This window comes from Anastrepha ludens, chromosome 5 (assembly GCF_028408465.1).
Source record: "Anastrepha ludens isolate Willacy chromosome 5, idAnaLude1.1, whole genome shotgun sequence".
NCBI classification, from domain to species: domain Eukaryota; kingdom Metazoa; phylum Arthropoda; class Insecta; order Diptera; family Tephritidae; genus Anastrepha; species Anastrepha ludens.
The window spans coordinates 9,074,835-9,100,031 of NC_071501.1; the positions used below are offsets into that span (position 1 = coordinate 9,074,835).

At 34.1% G+C, this 25,197-nt stretch overlaps 1 protein-coding gene across 1 annotated transcript in view; it reads right to left on the bottom strand.

Moving 5' to 3' along the window:
- The window catches only part of LOC128864970 (uncharacterized), a 29,311-nt gene extending 20,093 nt beyond the window's left edge, over positions 1 to 9,218 (bottom strand). The window contains exon 1 of the mRNA XM_054104795.1: positions 8,768 to 9,218. Coding sequence (XP_053960770.1) covers positions 8,768 to 9,116 — 349 coding nt within the window. The 5' untranslated portion in view covers positions 9,117 to 9,218. The remainder of the gene's footprint in view (positions 1 to 8,767) is intronic.
- Between the last annotated feature and the right edge of the window lie 15,979 nt (positions 9,219 to 25,197).

Consider the following 25,197-nt stretch of genomic DNA (forward strand, 5'->3'; position numbering starts at 1 on the left):
TACTAGCATTCCAAAACTTTATTCAACAGCTTAATTGACTACGACTTTAAAAGTCAGATGGCCAACGCCAGACAAAAATATTCTTAAAAAAAATCTTAATCTTGCATTCGAACACATTTCTAATTGTTAATTAAATTTTTTAAATTATGATTCCATTTTTATTAAGACTTAGGTACCAACGCCACGCAAACTTAATTTTTTATTAAAACCTAACTAATCTGCTACTGATTTATACTTACATTTTCTAACCTCATTTAACCGAATCATTAATTACGATATGAAAAAAAGCCATAACAATATTTAAGTGGCAACACCATTTAAAATAATTTGTTTACTTATCACTTCTGTGCAATACTAGCATTCCAAAACTTAATTCGACAGCGTTATTGGCTACGACTTTAAAAATCAGGTGGCAACACTATATACAAATGTTCTTCAAAAATGTTTTCCCTTTCCTTACGCACACATTTCTAATTATAAAATTAATATTCTAGTGATTTCTCTTTTGTTTTTAATTTAAATTTTGGTGGCAGCGCCATTCAAATTAATATATTTTTGAATTATCTTATTTTCATCTTCTCTCCACTTAAGAATGTTTTTTTTAATTAAATTGACGAATAACATCTATATCTCAGTTTTTATTAAATTCAGCTGCCTGATATGTTTCTATTTGTATGATACAAATTAGGTGGCAACACTATTAAAAAATTTAACTTGCCTCTACTTTTTAATAACTTTGATGTCATACCCTAATTGTAATATTTATTTTTGTTTTTAATAAATTACAATACTATTTTGGAATTAGAAATAGGTGGCAATACTCTTTCGCAGAAACCATCTACAACCAATAGTTGACTTGCTTTAGGGCGCTGTGATCTCTGCGACCTTAGACCTTAAGTCTATTGTGATTCAATGCCCTTTTACCTGGCCATGACGAAACAGGAGTAACGAGACTGTCGCCCGAGCTATTGAAATGTGATGGTGTGAACCCTGATAAACTGTTAATCATCTGCCAATTTAAAATAGGGGTGGTCCGGCAATCTAAGTCATATACCGTGGAAGTAATATGTTGAATATCAAAAAGATTCGTGTAGGTTTGGACTTGGTAAGTCTGGCATCGACCAGATATTCGCGATACATCTAATCTTGGATTAGGCAAGAGAGAGAAAAACTAATAGCACACCAATTCTTTGTCGATTTTAATTACGCTTAATTAAATTTGGTACTCCCGAAAAAGTAATACTGCTCAGCCGTAGTAATACCTACAGTTGCCTAGGTATCGTGAAGCATATTTTCGAAGCGTACACGTCAAGGAAAGTTTCATACACGGTGACTATCTCTTTGGTGTTCTTTGATCCGAAGATTTCTTTTTGAAAAGATTTTGCCAATTAGAGAATTAAATTGAGTTTTTATACGAGCGTGAATTTGCTGTCGTAAGTAGAAGATAACTATTGACATATCATCGCCCTCAAGGAAGGCAGTCAAGGCAATGTTATCAACCTATCGACCAATCAGAATATTCACTTTTCCGCACCCAAGCCGCTATAGAGAGTAATCACTTTGAAGTTGAAGACGTCCCTGTTATTTTTAAGAATCAAAATTGATAGCCCACATAATGCCAGCCTCAAAACCTAACAGAGAATATCTGCTGTCAACGAGTATTACTTGGACTAAATATGCAATTTAGGGAGAAGGAAGAAGAGAACTAAGCACACATATTTTATATATCTCTTTCCTGCTCTTACATAATATTCAAAGACACCGAAGTATGGACGATAATAACATCCAATGAGATTGCACTTCGGGAGTAGGAAGCTACAGAGCATTTAAAGGCCTTTGCTTTTTGATGACGGCGAATATCGTAGATAATGACCGAAGTATGGACGATAATAACATCCAATGAGATTGCACTTCGGGAGTAGGAAGCTACAGAGCATTTAAAGGCCTTTGCTTTTTGATGACGGCGAATATCGTAGATAATGGAATGACGCTCTATAAGCTTTATAGCGAAAAAGACTTAGTGCACCGAATAAAAATTTAGCGACTCAGGTCTAGCCCATGTCATTCTAATGGATACAAACGCTCGAGCTCTAAAAATATTTGATCCTTTGCGTTAGGGGAGTAAAATGGGGAAGAATTTATTTATCTTTCCAAGGTGTTAGTAAAACGACTGACACGGTCTGTTTGGTTCGGTCGCCTGGTGCTTACAGTGAAGAATAAGAAAAGGGGATAGAAGAAAAAGGTGAACAAGTAGCAAAAGAAATGGAAGAATACCAAAATACAAATATTTCCATTATTACGAATCATATTTTCTTTTTTTAATTCACTTATTTCCTGGTTACTTTAAAGTATTGCCGAAATTCATGAACAAAGCGCAAAAAAATAGCAATAGAAAAAGTTGTCAATCAACGTTTGGTATACAAATTTATTATTTCTGGCCTCGCCTATAACGTCTGCAAGAAATAAAGTTAAAGCACCGCTGATGACGACAACTCGCATCGCCAGACAGAAACACTTTAAAGTGGCTCAAAAAAAGTGCAGCTTCTTGGTGTGGTGTGGCAACTAATCGTCAACCAGACACTGAACCCAAAGCGCGCGATTGGAGGCGATGTAATGTGTGCGAGGCACGGACATTAAAAAACATTTAAACTCGTTCGTACATACACACAAGTATTGTATATCTAACACTTATACGAGTATGCAAGTATGTGCGTGTGCATGACAGTTTACTGTAGATATACTTTATTATATTATAAATGTAAAAATGTACGTATGTAAGCTCGGTTGTAAGTAAACACAAAAGTAAGTATTATGCAAAAGCAGCAGCTGGCTGCTACGAAAACTGCTAAAACTGCCACTCAGCTACTCTGCCACTCTGCCACTCAGTAAGTCAGTCAGCCAGCTAGTCAGTTAGCCAGCCAGCCAGCCAACCAGCTGCTGGAACTTGAAGCGCTGGCGGCACCCATGAAGTTGTAGCCCAACTGATTAAGCATACGAAGCCGGTTTTCTGTGAACATTAAAACTAAAAACAAAACAAATAAATAAAAAATCCACAACTTTACAAAAATTTGAGCGCAAAACAAATAAATAAATAATTCGTGCTCGAACTAGTTACGTTTAAATTTACTATTAATTTTCAAAGCCGTGAAAAATCTTGCTACAAATATGCAGCTTTGTCAGCCGCATGGATCCGCGCGGAAAAAGTTAGGAAATTTGAAGTGTTTTGAATTAGATAAAACTGGGTTATTTTTTATAACGAGTTTCATTTTAAAGTGAGCACAGTAGAAATGATGAAGGGGCAATTAGTGGATACCAAAATTAAGGGTGTTGTGAAATTTTCAAAAAATGAAAGATGCGTACATGAAATATTTCTACATACATATAAATACCATTATATGAAGAGTGAAAATATAGAAATATACATAGATAATATTTTTTCCATAAACTGATGGCCTAGCCGCTAATGCTTTCAAATCATTGTGATTATAATTCATTGCTTTTCCAATTTTAAATAAAAAAAACTATATATTTTTTCCAAATTTTTATATTGAAAAATTTGACTAAACTGTTAAATTTAACCAAACTGTTAATTTATCTTTTTTTCCAAGAATTTTTTTTAATATTAAATTTTACTTTAATACTATTGCAAAAAAAATGTATCATTCTTTCTTTTTTTTTTTATTTATTTAGTTTTTACTTTTTTTTCAATCATAAAAATCTGGCTCGATGTTAAACTTCTTCAGCAATTTACTGTTATAAAAGTTAAAGGGTTTTAAGGGATTGGGGGTAGTCAGTATTTTCAAAACATTAGAAAGGTGACATTTTAAGCTTCATTTAACCAAAAAAAATTAAATTCGGAGAAGTTGAAAAAAAGTTATAGCTGTTCAAAAATGAGTGAAAATAATGAAGAAATTCGCTATATTTTGAAATTTTTGTATAAAAAAGGGAAAATGCCACGCAAGCCACCAATGAAATTTGTGAAGTTTACGGAGACGATGCTGTATCAGTTCGTGTAGCACAACAATGGTTCGCTCGCTTCCGTTCTGGAAATTTCGATGTGAAAGAAGAACCTCGCTCCGGTCGACCTATCGTTGAAAAAGTCGATGAAATTAGGGAAAATATTGACCAGGACCGTCACATAAGCTGCCATGACATCGCCAAGGCACTAAACATTCATCATCAAACGGTTTTGAACCATTTAAAAAAGGCTGGTTACAAAAAGAAACTCGATGTTTGGGTACCAAATGAATTGTCTGTGAAAAATTTAATGGACCGACTTAACATCTGCGATTCTTGGCTGAAACGAAATGAAATCGAACCATTTCTGAAGCGAATGGTAACAGGAGGCGAAAAGTGGATCATGGTGCAAGGGTGGTGAAGCTCAACAAATGGTCGCAAAGCCAGGATTGACGCCTCGAAAGGTTATGCTGTGTGTTTGGTGGGATTGTATAGGAATCATCCACTATGAGCCTGCTCGAACGATTGATTCTACACTTTACTCTCAACATCTGATGAGATTGAAGCAAGCAATCGAAAAAAAACGGCCAGAACTGATCAGCAGAAAGGGCGTCGTCTTCCATCAGGACAGCGCTAGGCCACACCCATCTTTGATGACTCGGCAAAAACTGGGAGAGCTTGGCTGGGAATTTTTGACGCATCCACCATATAGCCCTGACCTTGCACCATCGGCCTACCATTTGTTTCGGTCAATGCAGAACTCCCTTAATGGAGTAAAGTTGGTTTCAAGAGAAGCCTGTGAAAATTACTTGTCGCAGTTTTTCGCCGACAAACCACAAAAGTTTTACACTGATGAATTAATGTCTCTAGAAGAAAAATGGGAAAAAAGGTGGTCGACCAAAATGGTACATAATTGGTTTAATAAAGTTCATTATAAATTTAAAAAAAAAGAGATGAAGGTTGATTAGAAATACGAAAAGACCTTTCGACTACCCAATATTTCATTTCCTTAAAAGAAATTTTAATTCATAACAAAAATTTTCTTTAAAAAAATTTTATTTTATTTAAAAACGATTTGTTTTATTTAAAAAAGATTCAAAAACCATTTATTTTATTAAAAAACTTATTTTTTTTAATTTTTTTTATTTAAAAAACTTATTTTATTAAAAAACAATATAATCTAAAACATTTATTTTATATAAAAGTTTTTTTTATGTAAAAAATTTATTACAATAAAATAAAAAAATATTTTAAGTAAAATAAATTGCTTAAATAAAATAAACAAACAAAGCAATTTATTTTATAAAAATTTTTTTTAATTCAAAAAATTTGTTGAACTTAAAAAATTATTAAAAAATTAAAATTGTTGAAAAAATTTATTTTATTAAATTTTTTTAATATTTATTGCAATTTATTTATTTAATTTTTGCTTCTTAATTAGTTATTTAATTTCATTTAAGACATTTTTTTTTCCTTAAAAATTATTTAATTTCTTATAAATTTGATTAATTTCTTATAGATTTACTTTTTTTTGCCAACAGAAGCTTGTTTTTTTTTTTTTGTTTTATTTGAAAATTGGAAAGTAATGAATTACAATCACAATGAATTAAAAAAGCATTAGCGACTAGGCCATCAGCTTAGCAGAAGCTTTTTTATTTCCTTTCCTTAAAAGAAATTTTATTTCATAACAAAAATTTTCGTTAAAAAAAATTATTTTATTTAAAAACAATTTGTTTTATTTAAAACATAAATAAATAAAACATAAAAATTTTATTTTATTTATTTATTTCATTTAAAAACAATTTATTTTATTAAAGAACTTATTTTTTAAAACTTTTTTTATTTAAAAAACTTATTTTATTAAAAAAACATATTATCTAAAAAAATTCTTTTATATAAAAGTTTTTTTTTATGTAAAAAATTTATTGTACTTAAAAATTTATTAAAAAAATTTTTTTTTGAGTACAGTAAAATAAAAAAAAATTTTAAGTAAAATAAATTTTTTAAATAAAACAAACTTGGCGTAAGAAAATTATTTTATAAAAAAATTTTTATTATTTAAAAAATTTTTGTACTTAAAAAATTATTAAAAAAATTTATTTTATTAAATTTTTTTTTAATATTTATTGCAATTTGTTTTTAATTCTTGTTTTTTAATTTGCTATTTTATTTTATTTAAAAATTTTTTTTTATTTAAAAATTATTTTATTGTACAATAATTTTTTTTATTACTTTCTTATAGATTTACTTTTTATTGCAAAGAGAAGCTATTTTATTTCCCTAAAAGAAATTTTAATTCATAACAAAAATTTGCTTAAAAAAATTTTTATTTTATTTAAAAACAATTTGTTTTATTTAAAAAAAATTAAAAACAATTTATTTTATTAAAAAACTTATTTTATTAAAATTTGTTTATTCAAAAAACTTATTTTACTACAAAAAAAAATATTCTCTAAAAAATTTATTTTGTATAAAGGTTTTCTTTTTTATTTAAAAAATTTATTGTACTTAAAAATTGATTAAAAAACATTTTGTTTTTTGTTTTAAGTAAAATAGATTTTTTAAATAAATCAAACTTGGCGTAAAAAATTTATTTTATAAAAAAGTTTTTATTCAAAAAATTTATTCTACTTAAAAAATTATTAAAAAAAAATTTGTTGAAAAAATGAATTTTATTAAAATAGTTTTTTAAATATTTTGTGCAATTTTTGTTTTTTTTTAATTTATGTTTTTTAATTTGTTATTTTATTTCATTTAAAAATTTTTTTTACTTAAAAATTATTTTACAATAATTTTTATTTATTAATTTCTTATAGATTTACTTTTTATTGAAAAAACCACACATACGAGAATTTTTACTCAAAAAAAAAGTTAATCAAGTTCTTTCGTCTCAGTTTAGCCTGGGAATTGGAGTGTTAAAAATATTAAATTCATATTTCAAAACACAGTCAGATACTTGAATTTTATTTTCATTTCAAGATTTGTCTACGTCTCTGTCCCATTTTCTTTGCCCGTCAGCTTTTTGTTTGAAAATTGGTGAATGAAGTTAGATAAGTTTGATTTCTCTAAATTTTTTTTGGGTGGCACGGTTTTTTACTAATTTACGAAATATACTCTAAAAACCCGTAGGTAAGAATTGCCAAAACACTTTTAGAAAAAATTCGATACATAATAAAGAGAAAAAAATCATCGAAGGCTAATGAAAATTTACTTTGGAAATTATATAAAATGCATGCCTTTAAATGCTTAAGAAAATTCACCTTAGAAGTCCCTAAAAAGAATTCCCAGTTTATATTTGCCGGTATTGGATAAAAATATTTAAAAAAATTTCTAGAAATCGTGAGGATAGCTGAAGGCCTTTCAGGTCAATGCTTTGGCCTATAAGAAAAATAATTATGTCTATCTATTTATTCTTCTTTAAAATAAATAAATAAATGAAGCAACAAAAAAGTGAGTTTCTGACAATATGCAGCATTTCAGTTTATTCACACACAAAATTAAAGTTAATATTTTTTTATTATTTTATTTTAATACTCTGGCAGTTTTTAGTGTTTTGAGACTTGGAGTTGATTAAATGGTTTTCCGTGCGCTGCTTAAACTAGAACTAAGCTAAAATATGTAAACAGAACACAGCTTTCAGCAGGCATTTAGTATACTTGGAAAAAAAATTTCGAAGGCTAATAAAAATCCGCTTTAGAAATCACATAAAACGCATTCCTTTACTTAATAAAATTAATCTCAGAAATCGCTAAAAAGAGTTCCCAGTTTTTATTTGTCGGTTTTGAATAAAAACTTTTAAGTAAAAATTCACTTTACTTATTCTCAGATATGAATACCAGGTATCGGATTTTGCATTTCGCTTCAAAAAAAAATGTTACAAAAATGTTGAAATGCCAGCATTTAATTAAGTTCTTCAGCGCACTGAAGGTAGAATATAATTCGCTCAAGCGCTAATATTTTCCGCACGTAAATGTACAATTTTGTTTATGAATAACTTTTTTACTAAATAAAAAAATGGTCTTGTGTGATGGAAAACTTTATTTGGCCTTTACGCGCTCCATTGCTTCTAAGTTTATATACTGCAGCCGTCTGATTTACAAGTTTCAAATATGAATAGTGTTTGCAAAAATTATACATCTTCCGACATGGTGACAAATTTTGTGGCACTTTGTACTTGATTAAAATATGTATGCAATTTCATAGCTCAAGCAAAAAAATATTTAAGACTAATTTTTTAGTGCAAAAGCCTCTGCAATGGTAGCAAAATGGCCTAATTTTATTCAGAATCTTACGAAAAAAAAGCTTGATCTGAAAATATTATTCTTTCATTTAGTAAAATTAAAAAAAAATACCCAGTTTCTCCTTCCGCACAGTTAGTAAGCCAAAAAAAACTAAGTTCAAAACATAATCTACTCTGCACAATCACAATCGAATGCCGACAACCTTTCGCACAATTGCTTGGTTATTCACGTGAAAACTTCCGTACATCAACCAACAGCGAAAAAAACAGCACATTTACCATACACTAATGCTATAAAATTTGCATAAAACGGCACATTTTATACACAAAAATAAATTTTTATTTAGAGTAAAATACTGTTGAGCCTACCGTCAGGCGGAATTAGTCTAATTAGCCGGTTAGTTACGAAAATTGTTTCTTCAAAAAAATATTTCAAACAAAACAGAACTAAATCCCGAAACTTTTTCAGTCAGCTTTGTGGCTATTGGCAGTGTCGTACACACGTACGATTTTTATTTGATTACGAGTCCTTAAAAATACGTAAATATGGCTGCCTGTTTGGCTATTTACCGGTCTGAGGCCGCGCACTGCCTGTTCGGCTGACTTGGCTTGTTGGCTTCCTAGCACTGCCTGCTGCTGCCTGTATGGATCCAATTCGACCGAGCGCTTTGCTATCTATAAACCTAATGAATATCATTGCAGCGCGTGCGCTACAACGAAAGCTCGGCCGGAAAGACACAAGTAACAACAGAAGCAGCAGCAGTAGCAGCAACAGCAACACCAGCCGGCGAACAAACATAAATTTGGCAAACCAAAGGAACTCAGCATTTGAAGCGAACAAACAAATGAATGCACAAAAGCACGAAAGCAACAGCAAGGCTAACAGCGACAGGACAAAACAATTATTATCCACATACATCTACATATATAATATATGCACATACGTATTTGCAGAAATAGTAGTAGCATGTGACATCGGTCATACCCGAAGTCGCGTGCAAGCGAAATGTACGAAGTCAGTACAGAGGTTAGGGCATAACTAACATACATACACACATTGAATATAAGAAGCAGAACAGCAACAGCAACAGGATATTGTAAGGGAGCTGCGCCGCTCTGTATGCAGTAACAGCAACAGGGCTTGTTCGGACTGCAGCAGCTGCAACTCCAGCTGTTAGTTATGGCAGGCAGCCAGCAGGCACGAAGCGAAAGTGCTATCAGCTGAAATTGCTGCGCTACGCAATACGAAAAAGTCCAATGAGGCCTATGTATGTGTGTGTGCTTGCATTATTACGGATGTGAGCAGGCTTTTAATGAGATAACCGAGAATCAGAGAGTAGATAGATGGCACTGCAAACAGCTGAGCGCAACCTGCAAGAGAAAGAACGATGCGAAAAGCAAACGGTTGCAAAGCTGCATAAAATAGAGAGTATACGAGTATGTAAATTTGTAGGTAATTGTGTGAGTACGCACGCATATATTTAGAGCTTAAGGTGCGTGCACTGAAATCATAAGTAGGAATTTCCTAAATTAATTAAAGTGTAAATGTGAAGCGGGATGTAAACCAAACTGATCATTCTATTGTAAATGTTCGCCGTGGTAGAGTGTATTTTTGAATGAAAGTTGTTAACGAATTCGAAGTTCACTGTTTATAGGAAACACAAAAGTAAAGAATATTTTTTCTAATAACGGCCGTCACATGGCAGGCAATGGCAAACATCTGAGTGCATTGCCACAATAAAAAAGTGGAAGTAGAAGTCATCGACCGCTCGGAGACTCCACAAAACTGTATACACCTCTATTTGTAATGCAATAAATTGAAGCAGAATTGAGCACAAAGGATGAGGAGTTGAGATTAACAGTTGGGCCTTTAATAGTATTGTCTCTAATTTCTGTGATGATAGTTAAATTAATTAGATGTGTAATGGCTTTGCCAGAGAAGAAGGCACTGCAAGCGTCGAAAGACTTTTATTGTCCTATAGCCAATCTCATGCAGTTCAAGCAGATACTAATTTATGATTCCTATCAATATCCTCTGGATAGTCTCATGCTTCTAAGATGCGGCTGGCCGAAGCTCATCATTATTTGGAACAACTTATTATATAAACATATAGAAAAGCTGGTTATGTATTAGGCTTAGAATTTGCCAAAAATAACAAAATAACTTCCATTTAAGAACTAGGCAGAGCCTGATACTCATACTATAATTTTGTTCTTCTAATAGTTATATGTAATAGCTTAAAGGAATACATACCAATCTGCTCAGAATGTTGAGAGATACATATGTTTACTCCTTGTCCAAGATATATTGGTACTAAAAATAGACGAACTCGGCCAATAATAACGATAATTTTCAAAACAAATCTATTTTATAAGTAGGGAGAAATTACTCAAAAAGAAATTCGACGAAAGTAAAATTTAAAAAATGGGCGGTGACACGCCCACATTCGGATAAATACTTGTCTCTCGATAACTACTCCATAAAACTCATCCCAGCTTGGTAACCTGGCCTGATCTGACTTATACATTAGTTTAGGAAAAAACATCCATTATTTTCCCCATAGATGGGTATAGTGATCGATATCTCATAAAGTACCGATCAAACAATTTAAATTTTATGATTGTTTTCAAGGAAATTTCATACTAAAAAAATGTTTGCTTGTCTGTTTTTTTGTTTGTTCCATTCAGTTCTGAGTTATAGGGTGTTAACAATGGTCGGCTCAAATTAAATTTTATTAAAATTGGCACCCGTATATTAAATTCAGTCTGGACCAAATTTTGCTTTCCTTGCTTGTTTTCATTTAATTTATAATTATTAAAATTGAGTTTCATTTCTTTTAATTTCTTTATTTCATTTCACTCTATTCAGTTTCATTTTTTCCGGCTCATTTAAATTTTCCTCTGATTTCGTTTCATTGTGTTTCATTTTATTTTTTATCGCCAAGGCTTTTTCCATTTCCTTCCTTCTTTCATTTATTTTTTAATTTTACTATTCAATTTATTAAAGTTTTAACATTATTAACATTTAATTTCATTTGTTTAAATTTGACCTGCCATTTCATTTTATTCAGTTTTATTTCCTCTCATTTAATTTCTTCATTTGGTTTCGTTTCATTGCATTTCATTTTATTTGTTAACATGAGTGTTTGTACCATTTTCTTCCGTTCTTTCATTTACTTTTTTATTTTTAATTTTCCTTTTTACTTTATTATAGTTTTTCCTTTCATTTAATTTAATTTCATTTATATTCATTAACATTTAATTTCATCTGTTTAAATTTGTCCTTTCATTTCATTCTATTCAGTTTCATTTCCTTCCGTCTCATTTTATTTCTTCCTTTGATTTCGTTTCAATGCATTTAATTTTATTTTTTATCATTTTTCCCCTTTTTTACATTTATTTTTTAATTTTTCTTTTACTTTATTAAAGTTTTTCCTTTCATTTAGTTTCAATTAATTTCATGTCCTTCATAATTATTTCGATTTAATTTCACGTGTTTAAATTTGTTTCTTTGATTTCATTCTATTCCATTCGTCTCATTTAATATTACCTTTCATTTCGTTTCATTGCATTAAATTTTTAATTTTTCCCTTTATTTTACTTCAGATTTTCCTTTCATTTAATTTAATTTGAGTTAATTTCTTCTTTTGATTTCGATACATTGCATTTCATTTTATTTGTTACCATCATTTTTTTTTTAACTTTTAATTTTTCCCTTTATTTTAGTAAAAGTTATCCTTTCATTTGATTTCATTTCGTTTATAATTATTTAAAATTTAATATCATCTCTTTTAATTTGTTCCATCCATTTTATTCTATTCAGTTTCATTTCCTTTCGTCTCATTTAATTTTTTTTCTTCGTTTCATTACAATTCATTTTATTTGTTATCATTCGCTTGTTTTCTGTATTTCCTTCCGGCCTTTCATTTATTTTTCATCTTTTAATTTTCTCTTCATTTTATTCAAGTTATTTTTAATATTCAATTTAATTTTTATTTATTTGATATCATGCATTTTCCCCCTTTAATTTAAATTTTTCCCTTCAATATATTTTCTTTTATTGAACTTTACCCTGGTATTTATTTTCATGCCATCTCGTTTTATTTATTGGAATTAAATATCCCTACATGCCACTTTCCATAATTTTGGTCTAATTTCACCTCATTTCATTTAATTCCATTTCAGTTCATTCTGTTTCATTTTATTCCTATTCATTCCATTACATTTCCACTCAGTTATTTTTTCTTTTGATTTTATTTCATATCGTTGCATTCTGTTCCATTTCGTTTCCTTTATTTTCATTTCACTTGGTTCCCATAATCAGAGTATTTTTTTCATTTTCGTTCGTTTTATTTATTTTATTATATTTTCTATATATTATATATAAATATTATATACCTCACTTTCTGTAATTTCAAATTAGTCTAATTTCATCTCAGCGCATTGAATTTTTTCTTTTATTTGATTCCATTTAAATTCATTCTGTTTCATTTTACTCCAATTCCTTCCATTACATTCCCACATTGTTATTTTTTCCTTTCTGTTCCATTTCGTTGTCTTTCTTTTCATTTCACGGGCTTCCCATAATCAGATACACCCTAGCAAACATACTTAGACACCCACTCGTGTGCCCGTAATTGCCACTCTCTCAGTTTATGTAGCCAAGTATGTAACCATATATCTCACTGTTACATTCGCTCTCTGTGTTCTGCATAGTAGAAAGAGCATTTCCTTCACTGCGGCTCAGCTGTTCTGTAATGCAGTCTGTAAACCATAATATCTACTTTTCTGTATTTGTAGACATTTGCCAAACAAAGACACAAATGAATCGATGATCCAAGTGTTTGCTATTCGAACAGAAGAATTAATGAAAAAATATGTTTCTATTAATTCACGAATTGCTGCGTTCTATTGGTAGTGGTTAATTAAGCATATCCTAATCTTTAAGTCGTTGTTCCTAATTAAACACACAGTTTATTAACCACACTTTTACATTTGTACGCAGACTTTCGACCTGATCAGAGTAGTTTTTTCCCAAAAACTATTCACAAAGAAAAAACAAAAACCTTTCTTTCCACCAACAATCTTAGTACACTCGGCTTCTTGGTTTACTGTTACACGCATTGTTATGCAGCTAATAAACATTTTATGACCAAACACCAAATATGTACGAACAATCTCAGCACTCACTCAGCAAATGCAACGCACTCAACGAGAGCCGCCGCCGCCACTTTGCTAAGCTTTTCTTTGCTGTAACTGCATACCGAATTGATGTGTATCCAGAATGTTAGTACTCGTAGTAACAAGTTTTGACAGCTGTTTTGTTACTTTGTGGGCTCTAGAATCTTCACAACTTCTTTATTTGTCCGGTGCATCTGTAAACTTCGGTTTGCCCCTCTTATTTTACTTGTTTTTATTTTTGTTTTTCGTTTTCTTTTTCTTGTTTGCCTCTCTGCTGAACTTATTCCTATCTTTAATACTAGCTTTTTTCTGCACTGAGTATTTGTTACGACATTTAATGTTGTAGCCGAAAACCTGCTTGCTGTTATTGTCACACAAGTACGAGAAAAATTTTAAAGTTTAAAGACGAATAAGCTTGAATGACATTAGAGCGACGAGCAAACTTTGTGCAAGTTTTCTATGAGGTCTGGTTGCATCACTAGAGACACTCAGCGATCTTTTCTTGTTGTAAATATTTTAGTAAAAATTTTACTACTATGCCTTCCAAGTTAGTAGAGCGGAAAGACATATTGAACGCCTCGCAGTTATACAGTTTTTCAGAAAAAAATGTGGGGGTCTTCATATCGACAGGCTCATGCGATTGCCGGACTCAGCGAGTACAGTTCAGTCGACGTTATTTACCATCTGCCTGACTGTAAAATAGCGCTAACATCAGAACAACTCTGGTCTACTATGTTTTCGAATTGCCAGATAATCAAAAGCGATGTCGATCTTTTACGTAGCGGAGGAAGTGTCGTCTTAGCGCATCGTACCCTAAGAATCATAAAAAAATGAGCAAATGAAGTGATTCGAAACGACTCTGCCCTGAATATTTCAAAGCAGATGAGGTTATTACGCCTCACACTCTTAATGAAAGTCAAAAGGCATACGAACGTCAATTGCCTTTGAGTTTCAACAGGAATGGGAACTCATAATCCAAACTAAGCTTGGCAGATTATAAGTTCAAAGAGTTCATAGCAGGAATTTGTAGCCCTTCTATAGCGCCAAAAGGTGTTCAGCCGTCATCAAAATATTCAGAATTAGATATATTCAAACTAACTTCTTTTTTCACAGGATACTGCTCAGTGTCCCAACTAAGACTCGCACAAAACTTTCCAACTATTGCCCAAACTCACCAGAGGCAGAAAAAGCGATGGAACTGTTTCTTAGCAAGCTTGATAGATTACCAGCTTTGGCCTTCAGCTATGGTGGAAAACGAAATTGAGCGAATAACTTTTTTTCGTAACTTTTTTCACGTCACCAGGTACTCGGCAGCAGAATTCTGCCCGCTTATTTCACACGTTGTCACACTCTCCTTCAATCAGTAATTGCTTAGATGACAACGAAGCAACATGAGCGCAGTCTGTGTTAATTTGTTTCTTATTTCGCTAACATAATCTCTATTTTATCCCAAACACACCACTGTCGTGACCCCGGTTACATCAGCCAATCATCAGCTGATTCTTTCAAATGCGCTGAGCGCCGTTAAACGGTCTGATATTGGCCACACCTCCTAAATTTTTTTTCACTTTCGATTACAAGGTTTTTATATCCGAAGCGAAATTGTGAGAGACACTACAGTTGTCATATCATAGGGGTTTCGGCCGCAGAATCGTGTCTGCTCATTCACACGTATTCCTACGCTCTTTCAATCAATCGTTGTTCAGACGGCAAATGAGTAACATGAGTGGTGGTCGCATTGATTTGTTCTTGTACCATCTCAGTCTTGTCGCAAACAAACCGCTGTCACATCCCCTGTTACGTCAACAAATCAGCTGTTTCCTTTAAAGTCGCTGAGTGCCGGTGAACGATGTAATATTGGCCACACCTTTGCATTCTGTATGCCATGGTTTCTTACCAGTAATAAGGCGCTAAGTGGAGTTTTAGAAAGTTGCCAACTCGAGCAATAAGCCAGCCAGAGAGCACAAAAGCACAGTTGTCATCAAAACTTCAAAGCTTTATAAGGAATTTGATCATACAACTTTCTCTAGAGGCAGATAACTTTGAAAATTATGTGATGTGACCAATTGCTAGTATTCACTTGAATAATTTTATCACAAATCGCAAGCTCTTCATCGAATTTAGTTGATGCTTGATCGGGTTTAGTTGATCCCCCCTCGCATGGGGCTAAAAACGCTAGTTGAAAGTTCGCAGAGAAATCAATATGTAATTGTTTAGACCTTTCGAAGAAGCCTCTGGCGCTGTTAGTTGAGCTGTGAGGTAAGCTAAGGATTTGGAATCATTTTTCACTCCCAACTTCCCACGAGTGCAGCATTCAACTTGACCATTCTTTGAAAGCGAACTTCTTTATATGCTTCGATCACGCTTGAAATAAAATTGTTATTTAAGTTAGTTAAGTTAGGTTATGTCGGGACCATTAACACTCTGCAGAAAGTGAAAAACAACCATGCTGCCATTTCGTATCGAACGAGTTTCGAAAAAACCAGCCCATTTTAGCCAGTAGAAAATATTGCGCATCCAATTATTTTCTTACTCATGGATGGGTTTGAGCGTCTAATCCTCAGAAAAGGCAAAAAATGGGGATTTAAAAGTCCCTGTTCAGTGTTTCCCTTCCACACTGTGTGAAACCCACCTACCACCAAATGTTTTAAAGACAATTACCATCGAGGTAAAGCTGGTTTGATAGCGTCATGGTACTTCCTTCATTGAGCTCGTCCTTTTTCGCTGAGTCGAAGTATGCACAAATTTCTGCAATTTCTTAACTAGTATTGAGAATCGATTGACAGTTAATTCAAAAAGCCCTAAGCGAATCTCCAGCATCCAGAAAACGCTTCAAATTACCCAACGAACTCTCGAGTAGTCTCATTGAAAGTAGTAGATGAAAGGCTTGCACATTCAATCTCCACACAATTCTGGGGCTCAATTGAGGATTGGGCTGGCAAATTGCAGTTAACCCATTGACATTTTTTTGGCTTTTTCCTGTAAATTCCATGAGATTTTTAATACAGAATAACAAGGCTGTTTTCAAAGAAGTCATTTAAGATTTTCGTATAACTTTCTGTAAAATCTTCTGGTAAATAGTGGCACTTCTACTTCGCTGAGACGAATGCAAGCATCAGTTTTACGTAGAGCTAACTTAACTACTTTGTTCTTAGCCTATCAATTAGGTGTTCTTGAATTTTACAGCATTGCGCATTGTTTTCAATCAGCATAAAGCATTAAGCCAGATACCAGATACCAGATGGAGACTGACTTTTATTAAGATTTAAAGTAGACATCACGTAGGATGCTAACGCTTTTAGTTAATCTGAGCAGGAGGATATACTTTTGACCCTCCTCCAAAGCCTCCAACTGTGCGGCTCCTAGGCATGTAAGCTAATAACTTTCTACTGAATGCTCCGATTTTCACGAGGTTTTTTATATTTTGAAGCTTATCTCTCCTGGAAGGTTCTTCTCTACATAAATTGCATAGAGGTGTGGCCGTAAGCCAAAATGAGTTCGAAAATATTAAAATTTATTTTCAAACTGAAAATTTTCAATCGGCAACGAATCAACCGAGTTTCTATTATCAGTCTGCGTTACTGCAATTTACTATTTTTTTTTATTGCTATTAAAAATTTAAGGGAAATTTACTTCAAAGCATTGCTGTTTGTGTCCGCTTGCTGTGCCCTAAACTCTACTAAGCAGGATAAGCAGGAACAAGTCGCAATACTCTCTGATTTCTACAACTGCTAATTTGTTATTGTGTTGTTCGATATCCTTCGTAAGTGTCTCAAGGGCAGAGCAGCTAGTTTTCAGATAAAAAGTACAGAAATACGCCCGAAGGTGCTTAGGATCCTTTGGAATAACAGGAAAAAAACTTCATCTCTCCGCCAAGAAATGCTTAGCTCTGCCTAGATTTCGTTAGAATATTCCCTTTCAATATTTGAGAATCTAAAATTTGCCTTCATCTCACACCGCACCTGATGGAATATTCCAAGTTTATTTAGGTCTTATCGGCAATTAATCTCAAAGCTGTCAGTTGGATATGAAAAATTTGTAAAAGCGAGCAGCAATTTAAAATAATTTAATGATATCGAAAGTTCCAATCAAAAATCGATAACTACACCTTAAATACATTTTATTTTTCATTTCTCCTTTTTTCCACTTCATAGCTCTTTATTTCTGGCACCTACCGCTCCTACAACTATTTGCTACCAAAACCGTTGAAGGGCAAGTAAAAGCATGGCAGAGCAGCGCTCAAGTGCAAAGGAACGAAAGAAGATAATTAATACAACAATATGCACAAGACAGGCATGAAACGGATAGAAAAAAAGTTGGCGCGAATCAAAGAAAAGCGTGTGAAAATTGGCTTAAGATATATTGGTGTTAGTGTTGGCAGCTGTCAACTGCAGGCATTTGATGGATCCTTATAACCGTAGGCTGCAAAGTAGAAGCTAAAATATAAAAGCGGATAGACATGAGTACATACATACATAAATGTGAGAGAGTGGGTGAATAAAACGTGGTAGACAACAATTGCGTCTCATTAAAGCCAGAACTTGATTTGCTGTCGTTGTTGCTTTTCTAATGTCCGTTCAAATCGGCACAGCAGTTTTTTTATTACTTTTTCTCCAGCGGCTTGGTAGACATAGAATTGCAATATCAGCTTTGGTAAATTAAAATGTCCATTTTTTCCTTTCTTTTTGCTCTAAGCTTATTGCCAAGCGCAAAGTTGAAAGAACAGCAGGCAAAAAAAAAAAAACAAAAAACGATAAACGAAAATTTGCAAGATTTCTTAATTTATGACAAAGTGATTTCTCTTAGTGCCAATGCCCTGGCCATCATTCCAACAAACACTAGCACATAGAATTGATTTGATGAGGTACAGTGTGTTCAAAAGTGGAGCAGATGAGTTCGAAAAAATATAATTTCATATAAATAAAGTAAATTAAAATATACAATAATTATAATAAATATAAATTATAAAGAAATTCTCTCGAGTTATCGTTTTTGCCTGCGAGACGTGTCCGCTTTAAGAAAAAAAACAGTATTCTTTAACTTTATGTTTGATACCCAGAGTGAGTTTCGAATATAGGTCCATGGAATCATCGTCATGCACAAATCTTGTCGTCTACGGTGGCTGCAAACCAACACTTATGCAAATTTCAATACTAGTCTCAAAGCCTAATCTGTAAATTAATAGAAATACACAGACCTAGCCCGACAACTATAGTCAATACAAATGCCAGTACCGATACCAATACCAATACCATAACAAATACCAACACTAATTCCAATACCAATACCAATACCAATACCAATACCAATACCAATACCAATACCAATACCAAGACCAAGACCAAGACCAATACCAATACCATTATCAATACCAATACCAATACCAATACCAATACAAATACCAATACCATAACAAATACCAACACTAATTCCAATACCAATACCAATACCAATACCAATACCAATACCAATACCAATACCATTATCAATACCAATACCAATACCAATACCAATACCATTACCAATACCAATATCAATACCAATACCAATACCAATGCGAATGTCAATATCAATGTCCATACCAAAACCAGTACCAATATCAATATCAATACCAATACCAATACGAATGCCAATGCCAATACCAATACCAGTACCAATACCAGTACCAATACCAATACCAATGCCAAGGCCAATACCGATTCCAATACCAATACCATTACGAAGTACCATTACCAATACCAATATCAATATCAGTAAAAAATCCAATCCCAACATCAGTACAAAAATCGAATCCACAACAATCTATAACCATAACAAAAAAATTGCAATTCTGCAAAAATCTATAGCATAAATACATCACTGTGCGGCACCCATAAAAAACACACACAAACACCCTCAACTTTAGCGGCACGGCTGGATGAATACTTTGTAATAGGAGTGGCGGTGGTAGCAATTGTTTTTCTTGATTGGCACACGAACTTTATGCCGACTCGCAAGTGGCTTTAATGCTCGTTTTCTTGGCTTGCCGTGTTCGTCAACGGCTGGGTGGTAGGCACCGCTGGAACGTACGAGGTAATTTAGCATCGAGTACATTTACCTCTGTGCCACTGCATACAAATATATCAACCTACATACACACAGCCATTAAAATATACATTTTTACATATCCACACACACACACACACATTAAAAGCAGGCCTAAGTTTATTTGTTGCGCGCTGATTGAAGGACATTTCCTGAAATGATTTGGCTTAAACGTACAAATGTGCGCTCCTCTTAAACGTGCAGAGGTTCACCGAAACTCGGCATAGCTCAGTCATACGTCTCCATTTGCCGGTTTAGTCAATTTAAGATTTAGATATTGAAATGTTTTATGTGGGTATGGCATGCAAAATGAATAGAAAAGCAATTACAACAAAATGGGTAGAAAAATCAATAATGTGTGCGCGCCAAGTGTCAGTAAGATTTTAAATTGAATTATTTATGCAAAGTAATTGAAAATTGAAATGAGAGCTTTTTTTCAATTTAGATTAGTCGAATTGACACATTGGGTGAGTTGAAAAATGATGCGAGTATTTGTGCCCGGGTTTGTATGAGTTTCTACATTTGCACATACGGGTATTATATTTGCTTCATAAACCGGTTTATATAATACGTAATGATATTTAAATTCTGTTTTTTAATAAAATTAAAAAACTTAGTTATATCTGGTTTCTTTGCCTGCCTTTTTTAGCTGAAATAATACTAAGGTGCAGGCTAAACCAGCTCATATCAGTGGCCACCAGAGGTAGCAAACTTTGTGGCAAGCCAACTCGAGGTTACAAGTCCTCCACAGCCTATAACCCATGGGCTCCCGAGCAATAGCGGAGACCCCCAACGGGCAAATAACTACAGCCAACCAGAACTGTTGATGTAACTGAGAAGGTTGGTGGGATTTAGATTGGCGCACGGAACACCCCGTGAGCTTAATCGTGTGGCTGCCAAACCCGGACATTTACAAAGAAAGTGCTCAATAGTCTCTTTCTCTGAAAGGTATCCACAGCTTCTGCAAGGGGGATTAAATAGTAAACCCATCTTTTCTGCTTGAGTTCCGATCATCCAATGAGCGATAAGCATAGCTACAAATTCGGAAATTGAATGGATTATCTATGTCCTGTGTCTATTGTATTGGGGCTGAAGGATTCTGAAAATAGTACACGAAGAAATGGAGCTCGATCTGGACTGCGCTTTCCTGAAAAATAAGTTGTGCAATTCCCCTTTAATAACAGTCAAGTAAATAAATATTGCGTTAGAATTTCATTTATAATTCTCATCAGGCTTATTAAATGAAGGAACAGTAAACTTTACAGGCCGTTCAGACTAACCTCTGAACTCCTAACTAACAACCATTCGACTGTGGTAACCCACGGTCCGCTGCAACCGGCTCAAATATGGCCAAAATGCTCAATAAGTATCTAAACACAAGCGCATCCGAGAAATCTTTAATAACCAAATAAACACCTCATGCATGAGCTCATAATTTTACCAATCTACAACCGGTAGCCCAGTTTGGCTTAACTAAATTCCTAGAAATAGAGCGCCCGCCGTAGCCGAATGGTTTCGGGTATGACTACCATTTGGAATTCGCAGAGAACGTAGGCTCCCCAAAAAAAAAGAAAAAAGCGGTCGCCCCTCGGCAGGCAATGGCAAACCTCCGAGTGTATTTCTGCCATGAAAAAGCTCCTCATAAAAAATATCTGCCGTTCGGAGTCGGTTTGAAACTGTAGATTCCTCCATTTATGGAACTACATCAAGACGCACACCCCAAATAGGAGAAAGAGCTCGGCCAAACACCCAAAAAGGGTGCAACCGCGAACTATATAAATGTGTAGAAAAACCTAGAAATATCTTAACTCAACTGAGAATGTAAGTTTTTGTTTTTAATTAAATCACCTAACTGTCGCCCGTCACGGTGTCGGGACTCTTCCAATTGAGAGCGGAAATTTAGATGAAGTTTCGTCCTTGGACTTTTGTTTCACACATTTTGTTTGAGGCATCTCCACAAAACGGAGTCGATGACTGTCTGGAGATCAAAGATCACTTCTTCTCGTCATACAACGGAGTCGAGGACTGTATGGAGATCAAAGAAGATCACTTATTGTCGTCATACAACGGAGTCGAGGACTGTAGGGAGATCAAAGAAGATCACTTATTTTCGTCTTACAACGGAGTCGATGACTGTCTGGAGATCAAAGATCACTTCTTCTCGCCATACAACGGAGTCGACGACTGTCTGGAGATCAAAGAAGATAACTTCTTCTGAAAGTCAGCCTGCATGAGAATATTTGTCTTACAAATATTTGTGACTACTGATTCCATCCAATTGAAGCCATGTTCTTGAATTTACTGTTCTTCAATTTCCAAACTCATAAATAAGAAATCCTATTAATATAACAGTACAGCCCATATTTTAATAATATTAACACTCTTTAGAATACTCAAGTTTCAAGCCTCTCAGGTTAGGTTAGATTAGATTGAAGCGGTTTCCACTGTGGGACACACTCAGGCTCATAGCCTATTGTGATGGCGCGTGAAGAACTTATCCTTATCTCTCCTTAAACCATTGTATATATTTCAAAAATTTTAGAAGATCTCTGAATTAAGATCTTCCAATTCAGTTAAAAATTGTCTATGTCTGCTTAGAGCAGAAAAATGTCACAAAGGGTGCGGGATCATCTCTTCCCATCTCAACTTGACAACTTCTGCAGTAGTGATGTGTTTACCCGCCAATCCCATGGGCAGTGCCCCGTAATAACTGAAATCTGTGAGTTAAGACAGTGCTTATCTCGTCTTAGCAAAGATTCTGTGCATTTAGCATTAACAGTTGGCCACAATTGTCGGGAATCCGCGTTACCTTTGGCTGCAATAACTCAGCTATCTCGTTAAGAGATCCTGAGGTTACCTTAAATGTGGTCGACTACTTTGTGAGTGGTTTTGTCACCGCTTGGTTATCAGAGAAAATACAGATATAATCTCAGGGTATCGTATCACACTGTGCCAGTCTCACGGCTTTTATTATTGTCATCAGTTCAGTCTGAAAGATACTGCAGTAGTCGAGAAGCTGAAAGCTAAAAGAGATTCACCAGATGTTGGGCTGATACATCTTCGAGCTTTAAATCACCTTTGTAGGTATGGATGGACTCGCCCCGCCCTACGGCGTCGCATTTCCAGACCTCCCTTGAGACGTTTTAATGACAATTGTAGGCGGAAGTGCATAGTACACCAGTCCGGGAGTCTCCGAAATTGTTAAGGTCATACCGTAGCGGTAGCCCATATTTGACCACTTACTACTTACTTACTGTTCAACCTCATTGCCGCCTGCTGGAGTATTTTGCCTATACTCGTATGTATATTTAAATGTAGTTCTCATCCGAGATTTTGTTGTGTGTATTTTAATTCGGGAAGGATTTTTATGTGGCTCGTCCCAAACCCAGCGTACAACCAGATATCCTGTGTTGATTCGCCTTCTCACATTAGCACGCTTCCAAACGGATGTTCGGAAACTATCCAGAGGATTTTTGGGCGAAACCCGGATGTTGTGAGCTGCTTGAGCCGTATGTAGAGGAATCGTCCTAGCCACTTCCAAGTGGATTACAACCAGGTACTTTCCCCACTTACGTGGACTTCTACACACGGAACCATCAACGCACCAATCAAGAAGAAGATTACATTTAAAACAAGTTTTTTTCACAGTTTTGTGTTTGTTGAAGGCAATTTTGTGTTGGAGTATTGCAAATTGGAGAGGAAAAAAGGAAACAGTCGACACATTCATCTGTATTACTTTGACCAAGATGAAAAGTCAAAGCAGGCAGCAAAAAATGTATGGAACTCAGAACGAGCACTTCTATGGCGAAATTATGAAAATGCTCTCAAAATGGCAAAAAAAAATGTCGAACAGAGAGAGTGGCCGCTATAGCCGAATGGATTGGTGCGTGGCTGTCATTCGGGAGTGCGTACGTTCGAATCTCCGTACGTGAAACAGCAAAATTATAGAAAACGCTTTTTTTCTAATAGCGGTAGCCCCCCGGCAGGCAATGGCGAACCTCCGAGTGTTTTTGTGTCATGAAAAAGCCGCTTATATAAAATAATTCGTCGTTCGGAGTTGGTGTAAAACCATACGTCCTTCTATTTATGGAATAACATCAAGACGCATACCAGAAATAGGAGAAGGAGTTCGGTCAAACACATAACAGAAGTGTACGCCAATTACTTATTTTATTTTATTTAATTAGGAACGAGAACTTCTATGTCAAAATTATCGTAAAAAATCCGAGAACATTTGATTGATGATCGGCTAATCCAAATTATGCTCATTTCATCGTCGAAAAAGGTGGCATAGAATTGCAGATTTTTTTTTTTTTGTGCATATTCTATGCTCGTTTTAGCCGAGTGTTCTTGAATGTAGAGGAATACCAAGTGAGTTTGTATTCAATGATAATGGAAAATGAGGAGCTCAGGACTTTCAACTTTATTGAGCCTTATAGCTCGGGAGATTCTTATCAAGTGTCTTACCCTGATAAAATGACGTGAAAAACAAAAATATCAATTTGATGCGCACTTAAAAGGACAAAGCAAGAAGCAGTGTGAACTTTCCAAAAAATTGTAAAAGATGCCTGATTTCCAAAGTACTGAAATCTTCCAACTCATTCAAAAATTGTCAATCCAAAATGGTGAACCACGTCTGGATTTGTTTGATGATCGACTAATCCAAATTACGCTCATTTCAACGTCGAAAAAGGTGGCATAGAATTGTCCCACTGAGACTCCACACTTTAAAGTTTATGTTTGTGTACGGAAAACCTCTTCCTCAGATTCAAACACGTTCAAGCCATCAAATTTAGCCTATCTCTTCATATTCGTCCACGTTTCTAAATGTGGGCGCATCTTAGCACCTCCTCGAATTGTTTCGCTACAAACTTGGACACTTCTTTACTTGCTTCATTTTAGTTTCCACATACATAGGTATGTGTATGTGCGTGAAAGTCCTTTTCTGATGTTTATAAATATTTGTTAATCATTTTTTGAAACTTACAGTCAAGCGTAGATGACCAGATCCACTAGAAGTAATTAAAATTCGTTTCCGAAAACTTGCAAAGTTTTAATGGAGCAATCCAAAAACAAAGATGGAAACAGATTGACACTTTAAAAATGGCGGCACAATGCTGACACACGGAAATAGATTTGTATGCTATTTATAACTGTAACAGTAATCGAAGGACGCTATCATTAACCGATATTGCAGCGAAGATTTGTTAGCCCACGTACGTTTAGATTATTTTTAAATAACTCGCAGAATTTATACAAATAGCACCAGTTGAATGGGACTTAATTTAATTTTTATTATAGTTTTTTTTTATTCCCAAAGAATTCACCTTTTCCGCGATTTTTGCGATTTAACTTAAATTTTATTTATTAATGTATTTTTTTATGATATTTTTTACGCACTTTTCACCAAAAGTTGTTTTTATTTCGCAATTTTTGTAATTCTATTCGAATCTATTTTAAACCAAGTTTAGCACTATGCACACATACATACATATGTTTTGTCAATCAATTTGGTTTTTTTTTTTTACATTTAACAATTTTCGGCCGAAACCACATTTCAAACACTTCAATCCTTGTTGTTTTTTTTTTTTTGTGTATTTTTCTAGAAAATAATTTCGCACGCACACCTACTATCGACGACCTCACAATTTCGCGCACAACGCCAGACTACACTGAATACTGGCGTTACTGAACCGACTCAACGCTGTCCCACTGACGGCCGCGGCAACGCACAG